General features: G+C 52.6%; 1 protein-coding gene across 1 annotated transcript in view; it reads left to right on the plus strand.

Annotated features, from left to right (window-relative positions):
- The first annotated feature begins 1,757 nt into the window (after positions 1-1,757).
- The window catches only part of LOC147888363 (uncharacterized), a 30,534-nt gene continuing 9,360 nt past the window's right edge, over positions 1,758-22,931 (plus strand). The window contains exons 1-3 of the mRNA XM_087392111.1: positions 1,758-2,253; positions 2,330-2,481; positions 2,595-2,909. Coding sequence (XP_087248237.1) covers positions 1,929-2,253; positions 2,330-2,481; positions 2,595-2,909 — 792 coding nt within the window. The 5' untranslated portion in view covers positions 1,758-1,928. The remainder of the gene's footprint in view (positions 2,254-2,329; positions 2,482-2,594; positions 2,910-22,931) is intronic.

The raw sequence follows: 22,931 nt of genomic DNA on the forward strand, positions 1-22,931 counted from the left end.
TGTTTGTGAACATTTATAACAAGCATTTTGCAAAGGAGTTTCATTTTGCCATTGCTTTTTGTATATACGTATAAAACCATTTTACTTGTCATTAGAGATCTATTTTTTGTTAAAGCATTTCCTTTATTGAATAACTATTAACTATGCACACATTTGTGCCAACATGATTAAGTAGTGCATGGTAGACAAAGCAATGTTCTGCATGCTTAAGGTGGGCCAAAAGTACAAGCAAGGGGGCACTAAGTGCAAACAATAGCAAAATTAGTGAGTATTATGGAAGGAATGGGTTATCATTAGTTGCCCCATTGCAAGAACATGACAATACACTCCATCCATCATATAAGTGGCATTTGGCCATGTTCTTCTTTATTCTAGGGGGGCGTGGATGGTCGACCACCCCCAAAAAGACTAGAGTACAAAAATGGGTCCAACTCAGAATAGAAAAACTTGAAACTGCTGCCCATGGCCTACACTGCTCTGTAGTAGAGCAATGAGTAAGCAACAAATATCACAAAGGGAGGAGCTACCCAAAGGGTCTTCAATCCTTAGAATGACACTCATTTCAACCAATATGGTCTTCAAGCCAGCCAACACACAAGAAGCTTGACTGCACACATCTACCTCTCCTCCAAAGACCATCTCACTGGGAGTGAGAGCAACCAACTGCCATAATTGTGGAGACTATGATATGCCATCCTTAAACATTAATAACCCTTAGAGAAGATCCCCATGCCTTTGTGGTTTCCAAGGTTGCACGTTGGAACCTTTCATTTTGGTGGGCAAAACCGAACATAGAGGGATGATGAAGGAAAGAAAGAAATCATGTTCTAAAGTGGGAGAAAAACCTTGTGCTTTCTTAACCTAGACAGATATTATGTGCATGTTAGACACAAAATAGTACTGTTCACAATCACAAAACAGTACCGTTCACAATCCCAAAATCTCGTTGCACGAAGTAGCTGCCTTCATGTACAAGCTCCCATTGCTTTTGCCATTTTTGTGCACTACCCTCTTGCAAGCATCAAGCCCAATCTTAAGCTCTCCTTGATGTAGTCCCCTCTTGCACACATCAAGCCCAATCTTGATTTCTCTTTGATGACTTCTTTTGATAGTAATCCAGTTAGTGTGCCTCACAAGAACTGCCATGGCCAATAAAAATCAGGATTAGCGCGCACAACCACATGCACGATTGTTTCAAGGTGAAATGGCCATATGAAGGTTTAGATGTAAGTCCGCATGCATTTGTGAGTCAAGGAAGACTGGGCAGGCAAATTGTTTGCTGACATCAAACTGTGGAAGGGAGGCATGTTGCTAAGAGGCCCCACACACCCCTAGTCCATTTGACCTCCATACCACCATCTTGGATCATTGGGTGGATTTCCAAAAAACTCTCACATTCTTTAAGTTCGAGTGTGCATCGTTTGGCATGTGTCATCTTCTCATGCTCTCTACCCATCTAAACTTTGTCCATTGGCTCTTTGCCCTCTCATTTCAGCAGTTAGAGTTGGATTTCATAGCCGATGCCATCATCTGAGTTGAATAGCAATTAGCCTTAGTTGTTCATAGTCATTCAGAGCCTGATGTCATTGTTTGATGTCACAGCCTGATGCATGACGGCGTCATTCCACTACTCCTCAAACGCTACATGATTGGTCCATTCCATTTACTCCAACTCTTAGACTAATCATACATTGATGACTTAAACTAGTACCATGATGACCGCTAGATTAAACGCTAAAAGCCACATGAGCATTGGGACATCCGGAGAAGTTCCTTCTTCTTCGTCTTTGCCCTTGTGTTTGATCCATTGCAATTCCAAAGCTTTTTCGATGCTTCAAGCTCTGTAGCTATGGCGCTTGAATTGGAGCTCGCATCTGCTGCTTTCTCGCTTTGAGTCCATCCATCTCTCAACCTCCTCCTCCTTAGCTATGGCTCCCTGCCTCGCCTCTCATCATCATTCAGCCTCCTCCTTCTTAGTTATGGCTCCCTGCCTCCCCTCTCATCTTCCTGTTACCTTCTTGTCGACCTCCTTTCCGATTGCTTCTTCACATTGTGGCTGCTCCTTTCATTGCTCTCGATTGCCCACCATTACTGCTTTGCAGGCTTTCACTCCTTTTAGATTGAACATCACGTGCCAACCTTTCAACTGGATTGCGATCGGTAGGAAGAAGTTGCTCAAGGCAGCTCGCAGGAAGAACCTTAGGCATCTTATTCTCAATGCATCCGCTTATTCAAACAAAGACATTCTTACAGGTAAGAGCCTCGTGGTGGTGCCATGATTGAGGTTTGGGTGCTTGTCTTGACCTGACGTCGCTTAACTATTTGTCAGGCCCTCATTATGTACACGAGCAACGCGCAATTCCTGATGGAGCATGGAAGATGGACAGGGTTCTTGTAGTCGGGGAAGGGGTGTGCATTGTCGCGTCCGCTGCCGCCTGCTTAGTTTACTTAATGAATCACAGCTCGCAGGAGGCCCGTCTTGTAGGTTGTCCCTACTTGTAGTTAAAATCTATTCAATTTGCTTCTATCTTTACAACTTTAGGATGTCCGCCACATTTACTAGTAGTCTAATCAGGAAATCTTTGAGATTGCAGGTTGCATCTTCGACTTCGGAACCGTTGGCGAATACGAGGTTTCAGAACTTTCCTGTATGGCAAAACTTTTTTGTGCTGGCAGCACTTCTAATAAATGCCATCCTGAGAGCGAGGCAATGGCAAAGTATGGGTCATTTTCGGAATAAAACCAACAAGTTTGCCGGTGCTGATTCTGGTTTTGAAGAACGCATAAGAAAGCTGGAAGAAGAGGTTGGAAGTGCTGTCACAATAATTCGGGTACTATCGAAACAGTTGGAGAAGTTGGGAGTACGCTTTAGAGTGACCAGACAGACTCTGCGGGATCCTATACAGGAGGTATGTTGGTTTTTTTAGTTGGGGCACCGAAGGTTTTCTTGCATATACGAACCTTATGTTTTTAGATCTAGAAAGGAGGCCCAACAGGTTCTATTTGGCAAAGGATATTCTTAATCTCCAAGGGAGACCCAACAGGATCTATTAAACCAAGGATGGTCTTATTTCAAAGATTATAATTTACAGCTCGATTCATAGCTGTGAGCTGCGTATTTATCATCTGCTGATGTTTCTAACCAATCTTCCCAGGGTCTGTGCCTGGTTCAAGACCTCCCATTGTGTTCCAAGACTTATCTTATGTAGAATTCTATCATTCTTGCTATCGGCTACGTCCTTTGAATATGTGAACTATATTGTTTTTTGGCCACTCCTTCCTTTTACTGTCTTTTCTAATTAGCCTATTGAGAGTTTATTTTGTTTTCTGCTCATGTGATTTTAGCGTCCTCGCAAGGACATTGTTGTTGATGGCGTGTGCATTTTTCCTTATTTTCCGTCTGGTTTTTCTCATAGAGGTCTCAACTCAAACCATGCCTATTGAAGGTGCACCACGTTTTTGAAATTATGGAGATTTCCGAAGTAGTTATTGCATTCCCTTGAATTGCTCATATCTCTGCGCCAGTTTTCATCGATCCCTCCTTTTTTATTAATGTGTGCATCGTTTCCTTGGCTCTGTTGATGATTCCCAAGCATCCGTAGTTTGTGTTGTGTGCTTGTAACAAACTCTGCACCAGACAAAAGCATGTCTCCTTGTTCAGGTAAATATTTATTGCTCAAATAGCTGGGTGTGGTCAAGAATGCTAACCTCTAACAAGGCTGTAACTAGATGTGCAGCTGAGAAGCTGGGGTTAACTTGGGACACAAATCCTGTTGCTATGCCTGGTGACTCGTTCAGGTTAGGTGGCTTGAGCTAGGTTCGGTGACCTCATATAATGACTAGGGATAATCATACCTCCACTCAGCACTTGAACAATAGAGTCACTAAATAGCTGGGATAGCACATCCCAATGTAAGCATGGCTTTGGGGGGGTGAGCCAATACTTCAGATTTGAGTGACAGTCAACACAACCATAAGCTGGCAAAAGAGAATAGTGCCATATACAAATAGACCCCTCAGTGTGATTAGGCACTGCTTGACTATGCTCGATTACTTGAATGTATACTTCATGCCTCTATTAAGTAGCTAGTGTTGGAATGGTCACCTCCCCATCTGTAAGCCCCCAAATGAGGAGAGCATGGGGGAGGTAGACCAAGGCATGATTAGGCTGCTACATGGGCAGACAAAGAAGACCTTGTGCAGGAAAGATGGCGGGGGCATGTAGCCCTTGATCTGGCATGGCAAGACAGAGCTTCATGGCAGGCGTATGGCCTGCAACAGGGCCCTGTGAAGGGCGCAATGACATCAGCAGGGTACGGCCCCACTGTACGGGGCTGTATGGAGGCCTACCGGAGAAAGGACAGGGCTGTTGGTGTCCTGGCTGATGGCGGGATCTGCAGAGGCCAAAGGCGCCTGCATGGCAGGGTCTTTGGGCCTTGTATAGAACCTGCAACAGGTTCGGAAACAGAGCCAGCAGGTGGGCAGAGTGCCTGGGCCCATGGCCAGGCGGGTATGAAGAACAGCCCCCAACCAGGTTGGTTTACAGACTGGGGGGGGGGGGGGGGCAGACTGGTCGGCCCATTTAGGGATGGCTGGTCGGTTGGTTCAAGGGGGCCGTGTGCCCTATAAAAGGAGAGGCCCTGGGCCTCATTTCATATCCAGCCTAGCAGCTTTGGGAGGAGCAGAAAGGAGCAGCATATCCACCATCCTTGGGCCTCTACATAGGAAGTGAAGGAGAGAGGTGTTGCTGCAGACTTAGCTCCAGGGAGAGGCTGAACCTAGACTGTCTTCTAGGGCAGAAGGTTGCCGAGATCACATCATCGGGAGCAGCTTTTGAGGAGCAGAAAGGAGCAGCACCAGCAGCAGCAGTTGGGCCTCATCCGGGAGGTGAACTTGGCTCGAGATGTGCAGACTTAGCTCACTCAGAGGGCTGCCCACCTAGGCTGGTTTCCAGACAGCAAGGTGGAGAGGATCACTCTAGACACAAATTCTACATTTGCTCGAGGTGGAGCATGCAGGCTCAGAGATATAGAAGTGCTTGGCATCTAGTAGGAGAACCTGTTGGTATTGTATCCTATCCTACATTGTGGACGGACGGAAATGTTCTACACCCCACACCACACTGTGAGCTCCTGGGCAATACTATCAGTCTTCCGCTGTGCGTACCCTTTGTTGGGTCATTTCTAACATGGTATCAGAGCCCAAGTAGGAGGCTCACAAGTGTGGGAGCCTGAAGGCAGGGACCTTGCTGAAGGATGACCCTGATTTAGAAGCTCTTGGGAATCGACTTCCACGACTGGAGGATAGTGCCCTTGCGAGAAGGAGGGTGACTCAGGTTCAGTCAGTTGCGTTTAGAGTTCGTGGTCCAGGTTATCTAGAGATGTTCTTTTATTGTGGACCTTGCCAAAGGAAGGACGGGTTGAAATAGACCCTCAGAGCATGGTGCCTGGAAGACTCCATGTTGTTCACTCATTATGAGGGCGACAACTGGAAGATCGTGACGGCTAGATTGCTCGAGTTCGAAGGCGGGAACGTGACTGAAGGAGGTGGTGCCAGGAGGTGCTACGAGAGATGGACGTGTGTACCAAGATGGTGTGCGGAAGCAAAACTAGACCTGGTGGAGCAGGAGCCACTGGATGAAAAGCCAGGAAAAGATTTCGACATCGGAAAGTTCCAAAGGACTACGACCGGGGAGTTATTGGAACATCATCATCGACGTGTTGGCATTGGGCTTGGATGTGTCTGTGAGAGGGGGTGTTGGAATGGTCACCTCCCCATCTGTAAGCCCCCAAATGAGGAGAGCATGGGGCAGGTAGACCAAGGCATGATTAGGCTGCTACGTGGGCAGCACAAAGCAGGGTACGGCCCCACTGTACGGGGCTGTACGGAGGCCTACCAGAGAAAGGACAGGGCTGTTGGTGTCCTGGCTGATGGCGGGATCTGGAGAGGCCAAAGGCGCCTGCATGGCAGGGTCTTTGGGCCTTGTATAGAGCCTGCAACAGGTCGGGAACAGGGCCAGCAGGTGGGCAGAGTGCCTGGGCCCATGGTGGGCTGCCACGTGGCCACCGGGTCTGAAGAACAGCCCCCAACCAGGTTGGTTTACAGACTGGGGGGGGGCAGACTGGTCGGCCCAAACAGACCAGCCAGTCGGCCCATTTAGGGCTGGCTGGTCGGTTGGTTCAAGGGGGCCTTGTTCCCTATAAAAGGAGAGGCCCTGGGCCTCAATTCATATCCAGCCTAGCAGCTTTGCGAGGAGCAGAAAGGAGCAGCATATCCACCATCCTTGGGCCTCTACACAGGAAGTGAAGGAGAGAGGTGTTGCTGCAGACTTAGCTCCAGGGAGAGGCTGAACCTAGACTGTCTTCTAGGGCAGAAGGGTGCTGAGATCACATCATCTGGAGCAGCGGAGCAGAAGCAATTGGGCCTCATCCTTGAGGTGAGCTTGGCTGGAGACGTGCAGACTTAGCTCACTCAGAGGGCTGCCCACCTAGGCTGGTTTCCAGACAGCAAGGTGGAGAGGATCACTCTAGACAGAGAGTCTGTTAGAAAAGATACCCAACAGAGGGTACACGCAACGGAAGACTTATAGTAATGCCTAGGAGCTCACACAGTGTGCGGTGTGGGTGTGGAATCACAAACTTCTTTACTTATGTGCGTACAATAGGTGTGCAGACTCATCAATAGACAATGAACCAACCAGATAGAGAAACCACCAAAATATATATTTCCGTCCACAACTATGGACACAATACAAAAGAGACAGATCCAAAGTCCCACCAATGATGTGGTCCTCTGATCTTACCACAAGGTCCTTCTCCTATCTGCTGGCTATCTCTAGACTCGAGTCCGCGTGCTCCACCTCGAGCGTCTGTAGACTTTCCGTCTAGTGTGTTCTTCTCCACCTTACTGCCTGTGAATCAGCCTAGGTGGGCAGCCCCTGCCAAGCTTTGTCTGCAGCACACAGGTCCCTGTTCCATTGCTCCAACCTGCTTGTGAATGGCTGCTCCAGAAGGTATGATGATCACAACTCCTTGCTGCCCTAGTAGACAGCCAAGGTCCAGCCTCTAGGAACTCAGTCTGCAGCTCACCTTCAACTCTCCTTCATCCCCAGTGTGAGGCCCAAGGGAGTGGCTCCTGGCTGCTCGTGTCTGCTCCTGCTTTTGCTGCTGGATGTTGGATATTAAAATGAGGCAAGAGCCTCTCCTTTTATAGGGGTCTGAGGCCTGGCAAAAATACCGACCAGTCTGCCCTGACTGGGCCGACTGGACAGACTAGGTCGGCTGGCCCAACCGACCTGGTTGGCTCAGCCCAACCAGCCCTATATAAGGGCCCTTTGCTGGCCCTTTGTTCCATGCAGGGTCCAGCTCCTTTGCTGCTGTCCTGCCACCTGCCAGCCCTGCTTGCAAGCCATAGACCTGCCCATAGACCCCCACTATACTGCGCCTTGCTGCAGCCCTTTGCCGGCGCCTTGTCCTGGCCATACCTCTTCCGTACACTGCCCTGCAGCAGCCTGTACAGATCCGTACAGCTTTGTACCCTGCTCCATACACATGCTGATGTCAGCGCGCCTTTCATAGGGTCCTGCTGCAGTCCACTGAGTGCCTCATGCCAGGCCTAATCCAAGACACTGTGTCCCCGCCATCTTCTTGCACATGAGCTGCTCCTGATGCAGCCTTTCATCCTTGGGATACCCCACCAACCATGAATGCTCCAGATCTGTCCCAGATCCACACATCCAGGTAATCTCTCTTTGGGCACATCCTGCCCTAGGTCTCCCTCCCCCACGCTCTCCTCATTTGGGGGCTTACAGATGGGGAGTGACCTTTCCAACAGAGTCTACATTTGCTCGAGGTGGAGCACGCGGGCTCAGAGATCTAGAAGTGCTTGGCATCGCTGCGTGCCCCCGGCCCTAAATGAACCGACTAGAGGGGCGGTAGGTGGCCGACCACCAAGGCCGACCTGGTCTGCAACAAACCGACCAGCAAGGTCGGCTGTTGTTAGTAGGAGAACTTGTTGGTATTGTATCTTGTCCTACTTTGTGGACGGACGGAAATATAAAGTGTTGCTTCTAAACTTGTCTTTGAGGATTCTCTATTTACTGGCTTGCACATCTATGCCCTTTAAGTTAAGTCGTTTGTGATTCTACACCCCACACCACACTGTGTGAGTTCCTGGGCAATACTATCAGTCTTCCGCTGTGCGTACCCTCTGTTGGGTCATTTCTAACAGCTAGGGTACGACCAATCCTGATTCCCTCTGTCACTAGGTCCCTATGTCAAATTCAGTTTTTATGGAGGTCAGGTTAGCCTATGGTCATGTGTCCTAACCATGGGACAGTTATGACACATGGTACCTTTGGTACACTAAGGGGGAGTCTTAGGCTTGAGATACTTAAGAACCCTATATCTATATAAGTGAGATCCATTGTGCACTTAGGTTGGAAGTGGGAGGATACCCAGCTAGGTTGAGGGCCGCGTCCAGGCCTGTGTCTCCCTTATGACGTCTATTCACAGATGGGGCTACATGGTATGGGACGCTAGTCTTACCTTGGATGGACTACGGTCAGAGGTTGCTTGACCTAGAGCTCGGGGTGATCCTAAGGGATCTACGGTTGGGTGGTGACGCATAAGACGACACCTGTGTCTGGATACTGATGTTGGGCTATGCTTGCAGGTTAGGACGGAGATAGGGGAGAACATAGAACCCCATCTTGGGGATTGTTTCATTTGGTATCAGAGCCGAGTCTATCTTCCTGATTCTAGAGCTTTGAATGATCTGTTTGGCTGTTGCAATTGCTTGTAGTTGATTGTGTGCTAGAGGAAGGAGAAGAGAATCCTTGGTGCTTGAATGTTGTGGTTTTGCTTGGAGATATGGCGAACTGTTTTGGAATTTCGTTTTTGATTCCTCAGGCTGTATTTTGTATAGTCTGCAAGGGTAGAAGTAGGTCGAGATAGGAGCTGGGAGTGTATTCGCAGCAGCAGCAAGTAGTTTTGGCTGTTGACACTTGCATGGGAAGGCAGACGAATCTGCTGGAGCAGTTCTCTGCAAGCTCAATGCCAGATTTGGTGCCTAACATGGAGGATGCCTGCTGTTTTCAGTTTGTACAGCAGCCTGGAACAGTCGCAATACTGTTCCAGGGCTAGCTGAGCAGAATAACATCTGATTTGCGCCTGTTTGTGCTGATTTGGGCAGCCATGCTCTTCTATTTTTTTTTGCCGAAAAAACAGTTCTAATTATATTACTTCGAGAACAAGATACAAGAGGTCAGCTTATAGCTGACGGGCTGCGTTCACAAACCGGACGCAGCCCAAAAGGTAGCATAATAAATCATACTCTCACGGAGGAATATGCTGAGTGTGAATGAACAGCCATCGGGGTGGTGAGTAGTGCCACCGAAGGCCCTGCGTAGTCTGCTCGAAGAAGAGGCTCTGTGAATCCCAAGCCTGGAGGAAGCGTCTCCGCTTCTCCTGACCAGCCCGGGAGTCTCCCTGAATCTGGTCCCACTGGCCTCTGAGGGTATGAATAATCTCACTCCAAATCTCCGCCATGATCTGGGCAGTCGATAAGGAGGTGCCACCGAGGATCTGCGCGCAGCGCGAGGTCCAGATGTGCCATCCTGTAATGCTGCTGATAATCTCCCAGACTGGCTGCCTCTCCCGAACTCCTGTATCAGCCTCTGCTAGGTGCTGTGGGACACCCTCGAGCGGCCCCCACGTCCCCTGTGTGATAAGGAAAGTGGGGTCCTGCTGGCATGCCTCGAACAAGTGATGAAGACCAGGTGCGGTGCTGCACCAACAGAACGCGCCCCAAGTGATCACTCCTAGCTCTGGTGCTGCACGAGTAAGAAGCCCGAAAGTCCACCTCCACACTTCCTGGGCGCGCATGCAGCTCCACAGGCAGTGTTTTGGTGACTCCTCATCCGCATGGCAAATCTGACAGCAACCGTCCTGGCCTATCTGCCTCAACCAGCTCCCCACTGGAAGACCTTTGTGGGTAAGAAGCCACAGGAAGTATGAGATCTTCCGCGGCCGCCAGCTCTCCCACAAGGCCTTCCAGAAAGCCTGCAAAAAGAACCTGGAAATACCCTGTGCGTACCAGCTAGGACGCTGGGTGGGGGGGCGGCTCTGCATCCTCCCGAGAACTCGCCTGCCCAGAGTCGTGCTGTAAGCGAAGAAGGAAGTCTGCCCCTGTCCTGTCACAATCTCTGGCCACCACCACTCTCCTGGGTCCCACTCAAGCTCTGACAAGGCCCGCCCCTCCCAGAGCCAAAGACGCCAAAGCTGCAACTGGTCCTGCTCGATACTAGGGTCGGTATGCCAGACCTTCCCCAGAAGGCCTACGACCCTAACCCTCTGCCATGGGAGTAGGGGGTCAATGAGCGCATCCTCTCTCCTGAGTCGTCCGTCCCCTGAAACCGCGAAGAAGGCGATAGAGGAGTCATCCAAACGTCCTGCGACCACCAGTGGGATGCCACGGGGGGTGAACTGTCCCAGCCAGTGGGTGTCTCCAGGCATGAGGACCTGAGGCTCAGGTGGAGCCAACCAAGCGGCTGGGATCGCACCGTCGATCTCCGTGCGTCTCGCCTGGACTCCGCGTGCACCTCCCGCTGCGTCTGCCAGATCGGCCATCTCCAGATGTCTGTACGTGTCCCACCAAACTCGAAGGGACCGGGCTGGCCCCCTCATCCAGCCGTCCCACCTGATATGTGATCTCTCCCCCAGCTGAAGGCCCTCGGCGTCTCTGACCTGCCCATTCCAGACGAGCGGCTGGCGATCGATCTCCTCCTGACAGCTGGGCTGGGACTGAATGAGACTGAGACGGAGCCGCCTCCAAACCATGAGGAGGCTACGAACGAGTGGGGAGCGGGGCTGAGTGAGCGGGGCGGAAGTGAAGATCCACCTGAAGGACGGTAGCCACTCTCCACCTCGGCGCGGGACACAAGAGCCGACTCCCTGCTGAAGTAACATCTTCCACGTCTGCCCCCCTGGGGTCAAACCGCGGATGATAAGCTTGCCTAACAAGGCCTGACTCTGAAGCTCTGGATCAATGACCCCCAGACCCCCCTCCGCCTGCGGAAGAATGACTGTCTGCCAAGCAACCCTGGCTCTGGTATCTCTCTGCCCATCCTCCCCAGACCAAAGAAAGTTCCGAACCAACCTCCTGAGCTGTGCCACGCTGGATCTCGAGAAGCACCAACAGGAAGCCACATACCAAGCCGTGGCTAGAAGGACCTGGTTAACTACTAAAGCACGACCTGCAAGGGACAGCTTAGCAGTGCTCCAGAAAGCCAGCTTCCGTCGGATGGAATCTAGCACCGGGAGAAACTGCTGAGCTGGCGTAATGTCTAGGCCAACCTGGAAGCCAAGGTATCTAGCTGTCTGTCCACGTGGAATCCATCTGAAGCCCAGGAATCGCCCCCACTGAGAACACGCCCCCGGGTCTGTGAGAAAACCAACTGATTTGTTCCAGTTGATTTTCGCACCAGCGGCCGAGCAGAAAACCTCCAGGGCCATCCGCACCCTCTCTAGCATCCTCTCATCGTCCTGGACATAAAGGGCTGTATCATCTGCATACTCTGAGTCCAGAAGCTCCGTGTCCTCCCGGAGTGGAAGGCGAACACCCCTGAGCCCTGTGGACCTCGCCCGAAGGTAGTAAGTCATGGCCTCGGCGAAGAAGAGAAACAGATAAGGAGCCAGGGGACAGCCCTGACGTACTGATCTCTCCAAGCTGAAACGCTCACCCATCCTGCCTCCAATGATGACTCTGCTAGACGCTGTCCTGTACAAAGCTGAGATACCCTGAATCCAGCCTGCCGGGAAACCTAGTCGCTCCAGAGTCCCCTCCAAAAAGGACCAATCCACGCGATCGTAGGCCTTCTCGAAGTCGAGAAGTAAAATGGCAAGGTGTGAACCGTTGTACTGAGCCCACTCCGCCGCCTCTGAAAAGGTGAAGACATTATCCAGGATACTGCGATCCTGGACAAAGCCTGTCTGAGTGTCATGGACGAGGTCTGGGAGTAGAGGTCGAACTCTGGCACTGATCATCTTGGCGAGGATTTTGTAGGCAGTGGTAAGGAGAGTGATCGGACGCCACTGGCGGATCTCCTGTCTATCTCCTCCCTTCGGGATGAGGCAAATCAGTCCCGAGGAAAGGCTCTCTGGCATCTGACCGCTGCTGAAAATCCCCTGCAGAGCTGCAAGGAGGGGCTGATGGATCTGGTCCCAGAAGGAGGTGAAGAAAGCTCGGGATAGCCCATCCTCACCTGGGCATTTCTGCCCATCAATAGCCATCAAGGCCTCCAACATCTCATCCGCGGTGAACGGCGCCAACAACGTCGCCTGCATGCTGGGCTGGACCAGGGATGGAATGTGCCTCCACACCTCCTCACGGTCACGACTAGCACGAGGGGCAAGTGGCTCCTGCTGGAAGAGGGTCCTGTAGAAGTCAGTGGCCAACCCCAGGACCTCCCCCGGGTCCGTAACAATGTGACCATCCGCTGTCCTGAGACTCCGTAGCTGATCACCTGCAGCTCTCTGGCCGTGTGTCCTGAAGAACTCCCTGCACATCCGGTCACCCTTCCGGGCCCAGAAGGAGAGAGAGGCGTGAAAGGAGAACTCGGAGCGACGCTGGAGGGTCTCCTCCAAGAGGGCTCTGGCTCGAAGGGCCTGGATCCGAAGCTCCTCCGAGCCCGGGGAAGACTGCTGAAGTCGCTGAATGGAGGCGAGGTCCCTCCGAAGAGCTCTCTCTCTGCCCCACCAATCCTGTCGAACCTGTAGGGCTGCGAGCTGGCAGATCTGGCTGGACTCCTGCAGAGCCTGCGCGACCGAGTCTACCAGATCCATGCCCTCCCCCCAGTCTCTGTCCCAAAGACTGCAAATGCTGCTACGGACGTCCGCCCTCGAGAAGATGGAATCGGGAATCCTGCATGATCGGGGGGGGAGAGTCTGGGCTGCCGAATCTAATGAGAGGAGCACAGGCGCATGGTCGGATAGTGTCGTCCCTGGAACAATGCCCGCCTGGCCACCTCTGCTGATGGCCAAATCGCTGACATAAAACCTATCAAGCCGCTCCAGGAGTCTGCCTCCTTCCCTGCGGAAGCCCCAAGAGAAGTCCAGGCTCCCGTGCCAACGCCGGAAGGACGGGTCTCTCCAACTGTCCCTCCCTCCTGTCGCGAAGATGAAAGAGTCCCAAGCTGACTGCTCTGCCTGAGCCATACCTGTGAACTCCGGATCTCTACCCTGCTGGTCCTCCAAGGTCTCCAGGTTGTTGAAGTCTCCTCCAACAATCCAGGAATCCATGTCTGGAAGAATCCCTGTAAGTGTCCTCCAGAAGGTGGCTCTGCATCTGAGGTCTGTGGGAGCATAAATGTTGAGGATTCCTATCTTGGATCCCTCCAAATTCAGGCCTACCCAAAGGGCTCGGCCTGGGATCAACGTGCCGTGACCGAAAACTGACTGAGCTAACTGCTCGCACACGGAGGTACAGACCCCCCCGCTCCTCCCCTGTGCGCCGATCGAAGGCTCCCAATAAGTGTAGGAGCGTCCAGGGAGAACCTTCCCGCAGCTACGGGCATGAGCCGCAGAAAGCTTGTGCTCCTGGAGCAGCAGTACATCCAATCGACCAATCACTGCAGGCTGAAGTTCCTGACGCAAAATGAGCTTCCTGGGACCACGGGTACTCGAAGAGTGAAACCCGTTCACATTCCAGGATACGAGGTGTAGGCTCATGGAGAGGGATGGGGGGCTGCGAACAGCTGTCTGCTCGCAGAAGAAGTCGAAGAAGAATCAGACAGATCGGAGTGGAGGCGCTGCCGCTTGTGAGAAGGTTTGGAGGGGGAGACGGGGTCGTCCTGCCCGTTCTTCAACACCTTCAGCAAAGGCGAGAGGCCTCTAGTGCCATGAACAAATGCTTTCTCGAGCCAGCTCGAGATCTCTGAAGCAGTCATCCCGTAGAAGGTTCGGAGTTTCTGTTGGGACCAAGCTCTGACATCCTGGGGAAGAGGCCATGCCAGGGGGGGTCTGAGGATCACGATCAATCGGAAACGTTTGGCAGCGCAACGCCACCGCAAGCGCACATCGCCCTCGGACCACTGAGTCTCGAGGAGCTGCCCACCGGACGAGCCTATCCAGGAGCAAATCTGGGCGTGTGTCTGCTCTCTGAGAGCCTCCCACACCGAGTCGTCTGTCCAGGTCTCGGTGCCATCGCTGAGGAACGTGAAGGCGAAGCTAGGGCCATCCCTGGGAGCCAAGGCACCAATCCTCCCATCCGCCCCTTTGCGGAGCATGAAGATACTAATGTCGAGACAAGCCGGGAAGGTCCCAAGGTCGGCCACATCCAGGTAGTCCCAGGGGCCAGATCTGTAAAAGTCTCGAGGGAGCTCTCTCTCCTGGAGCTGAGACCCAGCTGAGTCTGCCACTGAGGGGCTAGCGGGAAGGGAAACCTGCTCCACTGGTGGTACAGACACCGGGTGTCCTGCAAGCGGGGGAGGAGGGGGAGGAGGCTGCGGGATAGGCGACTCGGGCTCCACGGAGGCGACTGGCGGAGAAGGTGGAGGAGGTGGAGCGGAGGCTGCACTCGGCTGGGAAGGCGACGGTGCAGCTAACTCTGTAGGAGGGGCGAGGGGAGCAGGGGGGGGAGGGGGATGGGGATGCATCTGGAACTGGGGCTGAGAGGGAGGGGGAGGGGGAGGGGACTGAGGAAAAGGAGGCGGGGGCTGAAACTGCGGGGCGGGCGAAGGGGGGGGAAACTGGGGAAACCGGGGAGAAGGCGGGGGGGTGGGAGAGAGGAGGATCTGAGGCTGTGGAGGGCGGGCTGCCGTCGAAGAAGAGGCTCTCCCAGGTCCCTGGGGCATCTGCCTGTCAGGCCTGTGGAGTGCTGCTGCAGGAATGGTGACCTCTGCCTCCTTGCCTTTATCCGAAATCTTCTTATTCTTTCCTCTTTTCCTTCGAACCTCGGTCCAACCGCCCACTACCTCTGGCCCAGGCTCCGACTGCCTCGGCTCCTCCTGACGTGGCTGTCCGGGGGGGGGAGGTGGGGGCGGAGGGGGCGGGGGCGGGGAGGGTCGAGACGAGCTGGCAAAGCGTGGACAAGTAGCCGCCAAGTGCCCAAAGCCATGGCACCGCAGGCACTGACCTGGCTGTCCGGTGACTATCATGCTCTGGGTGATACTGCCGGCACCTGTAACGATCTCGATCACTGCAGGGAGAGTCGCAGGATCCGCCACAGCCACACGGACTCGGGGAGCTCCTGCCGTGGTCACCGCGTCGGCAAAGGTGTCGTGCATAACCCAGCCAAAATGGGAGCCCAAGTCCCTGACAATCGGCCGCAGCTCAGTAGCAAGCCCTGGAAAAACGAGTGTCACTGGGTGGCGAGGTATACGGAACCGAGTGTCGAAATCCGCTGCGCTGAAACCACGGTACCACGGGACTATCATGATGATCTTCCCATCCACCGATGTGGGGGAACCGGCAATCAGATTGCTCGCAGCTTTCTCACTGGAGAGTTTGAGCCAGAAGATGCCCCTTCCCATAAGGGCCACCTCCTCGATATGGCCATCCTCTAGCAAGAGAGTGGACTGGAGCCAGTCCCTGATGGTAGACCTGGAGGGGGAGTGTCCAATGACTCTACCGTAAACAGAGGTACGAGCAAAGTCACTGGCTACCTCCTGAACACGAGATGATTGTTGCTCTGTCAGGATAACGCGGTAGGCATCTGGAGAGGGAGGGTCCGACTGGGCCTCCGGATCCGGGCTGGGGGCCGCCATACCGCCAAGACTAACTGCAAGCTTCCGATGAAGAAAAACAGGCTGCCACCCAAGAAGAGATGAAGCGGCGGTGGAGCCTGGGGGTGAGGCGGCGAGGCGGGATGGAGCGGAGGGGGCGGCTGGAGCGGAGGGGGCGGCTGGAGCGGCGGCGAGGCGAGGATGGAGCGGAGGCGGGCGAGGCGAGGCGGGATGGAGCGGAGGCGGGCGAGGCGAGGCGAGGCGGGATGGAGCGGAGGGGGCGAGGCGAGGCGAGGCGGGATGGAGCGGAGGCGGGCGAGGATGGAGCGGAGGCGGGCGAGGCGAGGCGGGATGGAGCGGAGGCGGGCGAGGCGGGGCGAGGCGGGCTGGAGCGGAGGCGGGCGAGGCGAGGCGGGATGGAGCGGAGGGGGGGGCTGGAGCGGCGGCGAGGGGGGGGGTTGGAGCGAGGGCGAGGGGCGGGTTGGAGCGAGGGGGCGGGATGGAGCGGAGGTAAGGGGCGGGGATGGAGCGAGGGGGCGGGATGGAGCGAGGGGCGGAGGTGAGGCGAGGGGCGGAGGTGAGGCGAGGGGCGGGATGGAGCGAGGGGCGGAGGTGAGGCGAGGGGTAGCGGGGTGCCGGCGGGGGGGGAGGAGAGGGGACGGGGGTCGAGGGCGGACGGGAGGGGTGGAGGTGGACGCGGCGAGGGGGGGGGGGGAGCGAAGGGGAGGTAGGGGGTAACGGCGAGGGGGGGAGGGGAAGCTCGCAGGAGCTGAGTTCCTTGCTCTCTGTTGCAAGGTGCAGCCATGCTCTTCTAGGGCTGCAGTTTGCAGAAAATAGGCTGCAAGGCAGCTTGCCTTGGAGGTGTGGATGTGTCTAGGCTGTTTGTGGATCTCCGGAGTCCGGAGGGTGCATGCATGCTTGCTTGGTGAAGAACTAAAGTGGAACTGCTGACATACCCTTCCAGTCCTACTTTTTTGGTAAAGGGGAGGTGCATGTTGACATGCACCTACTTTCATGCCTTGGAAAGTGACTTTGGCTTCGGTGACTGTTGGAAATCTCTACTTTTCACTTTTGGTTGTGTGTCATGCAAGCGTTGTATGTGCATGTATGCGTAATTGACATGCAAACTAAGGGTGGACTGCCACGAGTTCTAAAGTTGCCAAGTGGCTATGTAGGAGTAGGAATCCAATCCTTTTAGGAAAGTTCTATAAGGAAGGGAAAGTTGTGGCTTGCATGCCATACCTTTTCAATGCAGCCTAGTCCTTCATGCAGCCCAAGCATGGCATAAATTTTCACACTTTGCACAGCCCAATCCAATACTGAAAATATTCATGCAAATCTTGTTGTTCAACAGCCACATGATTTGTTGCAGTTGGCAAGGGAATGCATAAAAAGTGCTCAAGATAGAGCACAGTTTGGTGCTAATTAGAAGTGGACACCTTGAGTTTTCTTAGAAGGCCAGTGGGTTTACTTGAGAATCCCAAAAGTTTCTCAGATAATGCGCACTGGTCCTGTATTATACAGGGTATCTCATTGCTATTGCGGTCTGTCTTTGATCCTTACAAAGATCAATGATGCGGTTTACAAGCTGCAGTTACCTAAAGGAGTTCAGGTAAATCCAGTCTTTCATGTCAATAGACTGAAAGAGGTTATGGGTGCTGAAGATAAATTGTTCTCTGAGGAAGAACTCGTAAGTTTGGAGGATTTGTCCACTTATGTACCCCATGAACCAGAATACCTAGAACTCGTAAGTTTGGAGGATTTGTCCACTTATGTACCCCATGAAAGAGGTTATGGGTGCTGAAGATAACTTGCTCTCTGAGGAAGAACTCGTAAGTTTGGAGGATTTGTCCACTTATGTACCCCATGATGTGGTTTACAAGCTGCAGTTACCTAAAGGATTTCAGGTAAATCCAGTCTTTCATGTCAATAGACTGAAAGAGGTTATGGGTGCTGAAGATAACTTGTTCTCTGAGGAAGAACTCGTAAGTTGGAGGATTTGTCCACTTATGTACCCCATGAACCAGAATACCTCTAGATTATAAGGAACAACCTCTTAGGAACATGATTTTTCCAGAATGAAAGTTAGTTGGAAAGATCGCTCGAATGAGGATAGCAAGTGTTGATTCTCTTCAATGCCAATTCCGAGAATTTATGTCTTGGAGGACCTCTGAATAAGGGGGGGTGAATGTTATGTCCATCCATGGACATAATGTGGCTAGTGTTATGGAGGGTAGGCTAGCCTATGGTCATGTGTCCTGACCATGGAATATTTAAGACATATGGACTAAGGGGGAGTCTTAGGCTTGAGACACCTAAGATACCCTACATCAATATAAGTGAGAGCCATTGCTGACTTGGGTTGTTCTCGTCAGTGGGGCCTCTCAAGAATATCCAGCTAGGAAGAGCCCGTTTAGGCTTGTGTCTCCTAATGACATCTATGCGTAGATGGGGCTGCGTGGTGTGCAACGTGTAGCCTTACGTGTGATGGACTATTGTCGGACGTTGCCTGACCTCTAGCTTGGGGGTGATCCGAGGGCTCTACAGTTGGGTGGTGATGCACTAGTGGACACCCAATGTTTCCGTGTGTTTGTGTACCAATGTTGGGCTATGCTTACAGGCTAGCACGGAGATAGAGGAGATATTAGAACCCCAGCTTGGGGGTTTTTCACTCTCTCTCCAAAAGACTGCCAGAGGTTATTAGAAGACAACTCGTTGTAGTGAAGTGATATAGATTAGTTGTAACATGCAACGGTTATCTGATCGTGTAATCACAGCAAAACCTTTCGCGAGGAATTAGAGTTATGCACCATAGAAAGAAAGAAAGAAAGAAACTTATATTAACGTCTTCGGGAGGCCTCACGGGCCTATGAGACAAAGTACAATCAACATAATAGCTCATACAAGCCGCCGTGGGCTGAAGCAAAGGGCTCGCTTGGGCCCTTGCTGAGTGCTAGGCTAAACAAGTAGTCTCAACAAGAGACTCCAGTAGGCAGTGCGAAACCTCTGAGGACATATCCAAGAGTTGTGGTATCTCTCCAATAAGAAGCAATGATGTCACGTAACTGTAGTTGTCGAGCTGTCTCCTGTCGTGGTGGGGGTCGTGGTCTCCGGGACCTCTGTCTCTGGGACCTCTGTATCCAATGGGGCAGCATCAAGGGTGACACCTCAGGTCGATCGGTCTCCTCTGAGTAAAGTAGCGATGGACTGAACCTCTATTGTGCGTGCTCTGGTCCTCCTCTGTGGCTCCCTATCCTTTGCTCTGTGCCATCTCTGCCCACTGATCGAGGCTGCCCTCGTGACGGCTATCTCTTCATCCTCTACTCCAATGTGTCCTAGAGCTGGCTCAAAGGCATAAAAATCAGTGACGTGTCTCTGTGTGCGATCAATGTCCCATGGTGCTATCTCCTCCTGCTGTCTAATCTGGTCTAGCAGAGTCTCCCTAAGCCGTCGCATCTCCATTAGAAAGAGGCCAACACACACCTGATCATGGAATTGGATCAATCAGGAGAGTGGTCCAAATCTGCACCCCTCCTGATAGAAGCAGTGGTAGCATCCTCGGATCTCATAATAAGCTGGGCAGATGCATAGAAAAGGCTCCTCTATCTCCACTATAGGTGTACATGGCTGTCGGTCTCACTAGTGTTGGAATGGTCACCTCCCCATCTGTAAGCCCCCATATGAGGAGAGCATGGGGGAGGTAGACCTGGAGATATTGGGGCTGTCACATGGGCAGCACATGAGCTGTGTCATGTGCACGGATTCGTATCTGACGTGTACTAGGTACACAGAACTAGCTCAGGTTAGCCTGGGGAGGCTTAGAGCTAGGCAGGCTTGATTCTCGGGTTGAGTGGCAAGGGTATGAACTATTTATAGGTCTTCGCTATTTTTGGCGCCGGGGCCCGAGTCTATAAAAGAGGCCCAGGGGGTTCAGTTCTCAGTGTGCAGTTGGGAGCAAGTCTCGTTCCCAGGTGCTAGGTCTGATCCTGGATTGTGTCGCGGACGCGCGCCTGCATCTTAGCGTAGCCCAAGGCCCAGTGGCAGATCCAGGGCTTCACAGCGCCACCTGGTGGTATGGGACACCAGGCTGGTTGGGATCTGATTGGGAGTTCGTGCCAGTAGCTCAGCTCGTGGCTCGGGGGGACATCTTCTGATTCGGGATCACATCCCGTAGATGTCACGGTTGGGTGGTGAGCAGCCTGCTCAGTTCTGATGTTGTGTGTGGTTATTTTGCAGATCAGGGGTTTCAGGAGTGCTGGGACGTGTCAGTTGGTTATAGTCCTTTTATGCTTATGTACGGGTTTCAACCTAAGTCACCAGTTATGGTTGGATTAACAGGGATTCAAAATGATGCTGCTAAGAACTTCTTGCAAGACATGCAAGAAATGTTGCAGTTTGCCAAGGAGTCTATTAGAAGTGCCCAAGATCGGGACAGATTTTATGCTAATAGACATCGTTCACCTAGAGAGTTCTCTGAAGGAACGATGGTATATTTGAGAATTCCTAAGGAATCCAAGAGCCTAAGTACTGGTTTGGTTCCGAAATTATCCCCCAGATACTGTGGCCCATTCAAGGTCATTAAAAGAATTGGACCAGTTGCATATCGACTAGAATTGCCTCCTGATGTTAAAATACATCCAGTCTTTCATGTCAGTAGACTGAAAGAAGTATTGGGTGCAGATGATCAAATTGTTTCTCCTCATGAGATTATAGAAGTTACAGATTTAACTTTTATTCCTCACGAACCTGAATCTATTCTTGCATTCCGTGAAAGACAGATTCGAAATCGTACTATCACGGAATACAAGATTAAGTGGAAGGATCGTGTTGAGGAGGATGCAACATGGGAGACATTACAAAACCTCCAAAGAACATTTCCGGGTTTTTTACCGAACTCAGGAGTGAGTTCTTAGAGGAGGGGGAGTATGTCATGTGCACGGATTCGTATCTGACGTGTACTAGGTACACAGAACTAGCTCAGGTTAGCCTGGGGAGGCTTAGAGCTAGGCAGGCTTGATTCTCGGGTTGAGTGGCAAGGGTATGAACTATTTATAGGTCTTCGCTATTTTTGGCGCCGGGGCCCGAGTCTATAAAAGAGGCCCAGGGGGTTCAGTTCTCAGTGTGCAGTTGGGAGCAAGTCTCGTTCCCAGGTGCTAGGTCTGATCCTGGATTGTGTCGCGGACGCGCGCCTGCATCTTAGCGTAGCCCAAGGCCCAGTGGCAGATCCAGGGCTTCACAGCGCCACCTGGTGGTATGGGACACCAGGCTGGTTGGGATCTGATTGGGAGTTCGTGCCAGTAGCTCAGCTCGTGGCTCGGGGGGACATCTTCTGATTCGGGATCACATCCCGTAGATGTCACGGTTGGGTGGTGAGCAGCCTGCTCAGTTCTGATGTTGTGTGTGGTTATTTTGCAGATCAGGGGTTTCAGGAGTGCTGGGATGTGTCAAGCTGCCATGTGGGCAGCTGTCAAAGCAAAGGACAGGCGTACGGCCTGCAACAGGGCCCTGTGAAGGGTGCGCTGACATCAGCAGGGTACGGCCCCACTGTACGGGGCTGTACGGAGGCTTCTTTGATGGAGAACGGGGCTGCTGGAAGCCTGACAGAGGGCGGGACCTGCAGTGGCCAAAGGCGCCTGCAGTGCCTTTGGGCCTTGTATGGAGCCTGCAACAAGGCTGGAACAGGGCCAGCAGAAGGGCAGAGGCCTGTGCCTATGGCGGGCTGCCACGTGGCCAGGCGGGTCTGTGGAACAGCCCCCAAACCAGGTCGGTTTACAGACTGGGAGGGGACAGACTGGTCGGCCCAAACAGACCTAGGGGTCGGCCCTACCAGGTTGGTCCATTTCAGGGCCCCTTGGGCCTACAAAAGGAGAGGCATTTGGCCTCATAATACATCACTTGGAGCAGCCCTCAGGACAGCAGACAGGAGCAGCAAAGGGGGAGCCTTAGGCCTACATTCAGGAGGACAAGGTGACCTAGGAGAAGCTGCAGACTGAGCTAGAGTGGCTGGCTTACGGACAGCAAGGTGGAAGGGATCTAGGCAGAGAGTCTACATATGCTCGAGGTGGAGCATGCGGGCTCAGAGATCTAGAAGTGTCAGGCTTGTAGTAGAAGGAAACTTGGTATTTTATCCTATCCTAGTTTTTGGACGGACGGACGGAAATATAAAGTGTTGCTTCTATATTTGTCTCTGAGCATTATCTATTTACTGGCTTGCACATCTATGCACAAAGTTAAGAAGTTTGTGATTCCCCACATCACACTGTGTGAGCTCCTGGGCAATACTATCAGTCTTCCGTTGTGCATACCCTCTGTTGGGTCAGTTCTAACATGGTATCAAAGCCCAAGTAGGAGGCTCACAGCTGTGGGAGCCTGAAGGCAGGGACCTTGCTGAAGGACGACCCTGATTTAGACGCTTTTGGGAATCGACTTCCACGACTGGAGGATTGTGCCCTTTCGAGAAAGAGGGTGACTCAGGTTCAGTCAAGCGTTCAGAGTTCTGGTCTACTAAAAATTAAGTTTGGTTGACTTTGCTGTGTGGTATTAACAGCAGAGATGTCAACCTCTATAGCCTCTTCAACCCTTGCTGTCCCTTTCTCCTCCCCCAGTTTTTTATCATTCACTATCTCTAACTTCGGAGAGTCTGGGAAACTAGACGGGACCAACTACCCGATCTGGAAGGTGAAAATCCGAAGCCATTTAGTGGCTCGAAGTTGTGGAAGCTAACAACGGGAGTGGAGGCGAAGCCGGAGGACATGGTAGACAGGCAAGGGAAGATAATCATGGTAGTAGACAGAGAGGAGCTGGAAGCTTGGGAAGATAGAGATGCCCATGCCCTATCATTAATCATAGGGACTACGGCGGACTCTGTTCTTCCACATATCTATATAGCCGAGACGTCAATAGAGGCGTGGGTCACTGTGAAGGATCTATACGAGACAGACAACACCTCCCGGACTTTAGTTCTTCAGCATCAACTCTACAATCTTGATATGGAAGGAGATACGGTACATAGCCACTTGACGAAGGTCAAGGTGGTGAGGGATCAGCTGGCAGAAGTTGGTCAAAAGACAGACCCATGCCATTTGGCCTTGATGGTACTGAGGAGACTACCTCGGAGTTTCAAGAGCTTTGTTACAACTGTGACAGCAGGACAGAGGACCAAACCTCTGACGTTTGAGGAGTTGGTATCCATTACTGCTACAGGAGGAAG

This window comes from Dipteris shenzhenensis, chromosome 21, assembly GCF_047967505.1.
Source record: "Dipteris shenzhenensis isolate YYH24624 ecotype China chromosome 21, Dip_SZ_1.0, whole genome shotgun sequence".
NCBI lineage: Eukaryota > Viridiplantae > Streptophyta > Polypodiopsida > Gleicheniales > Dipteridaceae > Dipteris > Dipteris shenzhenensis.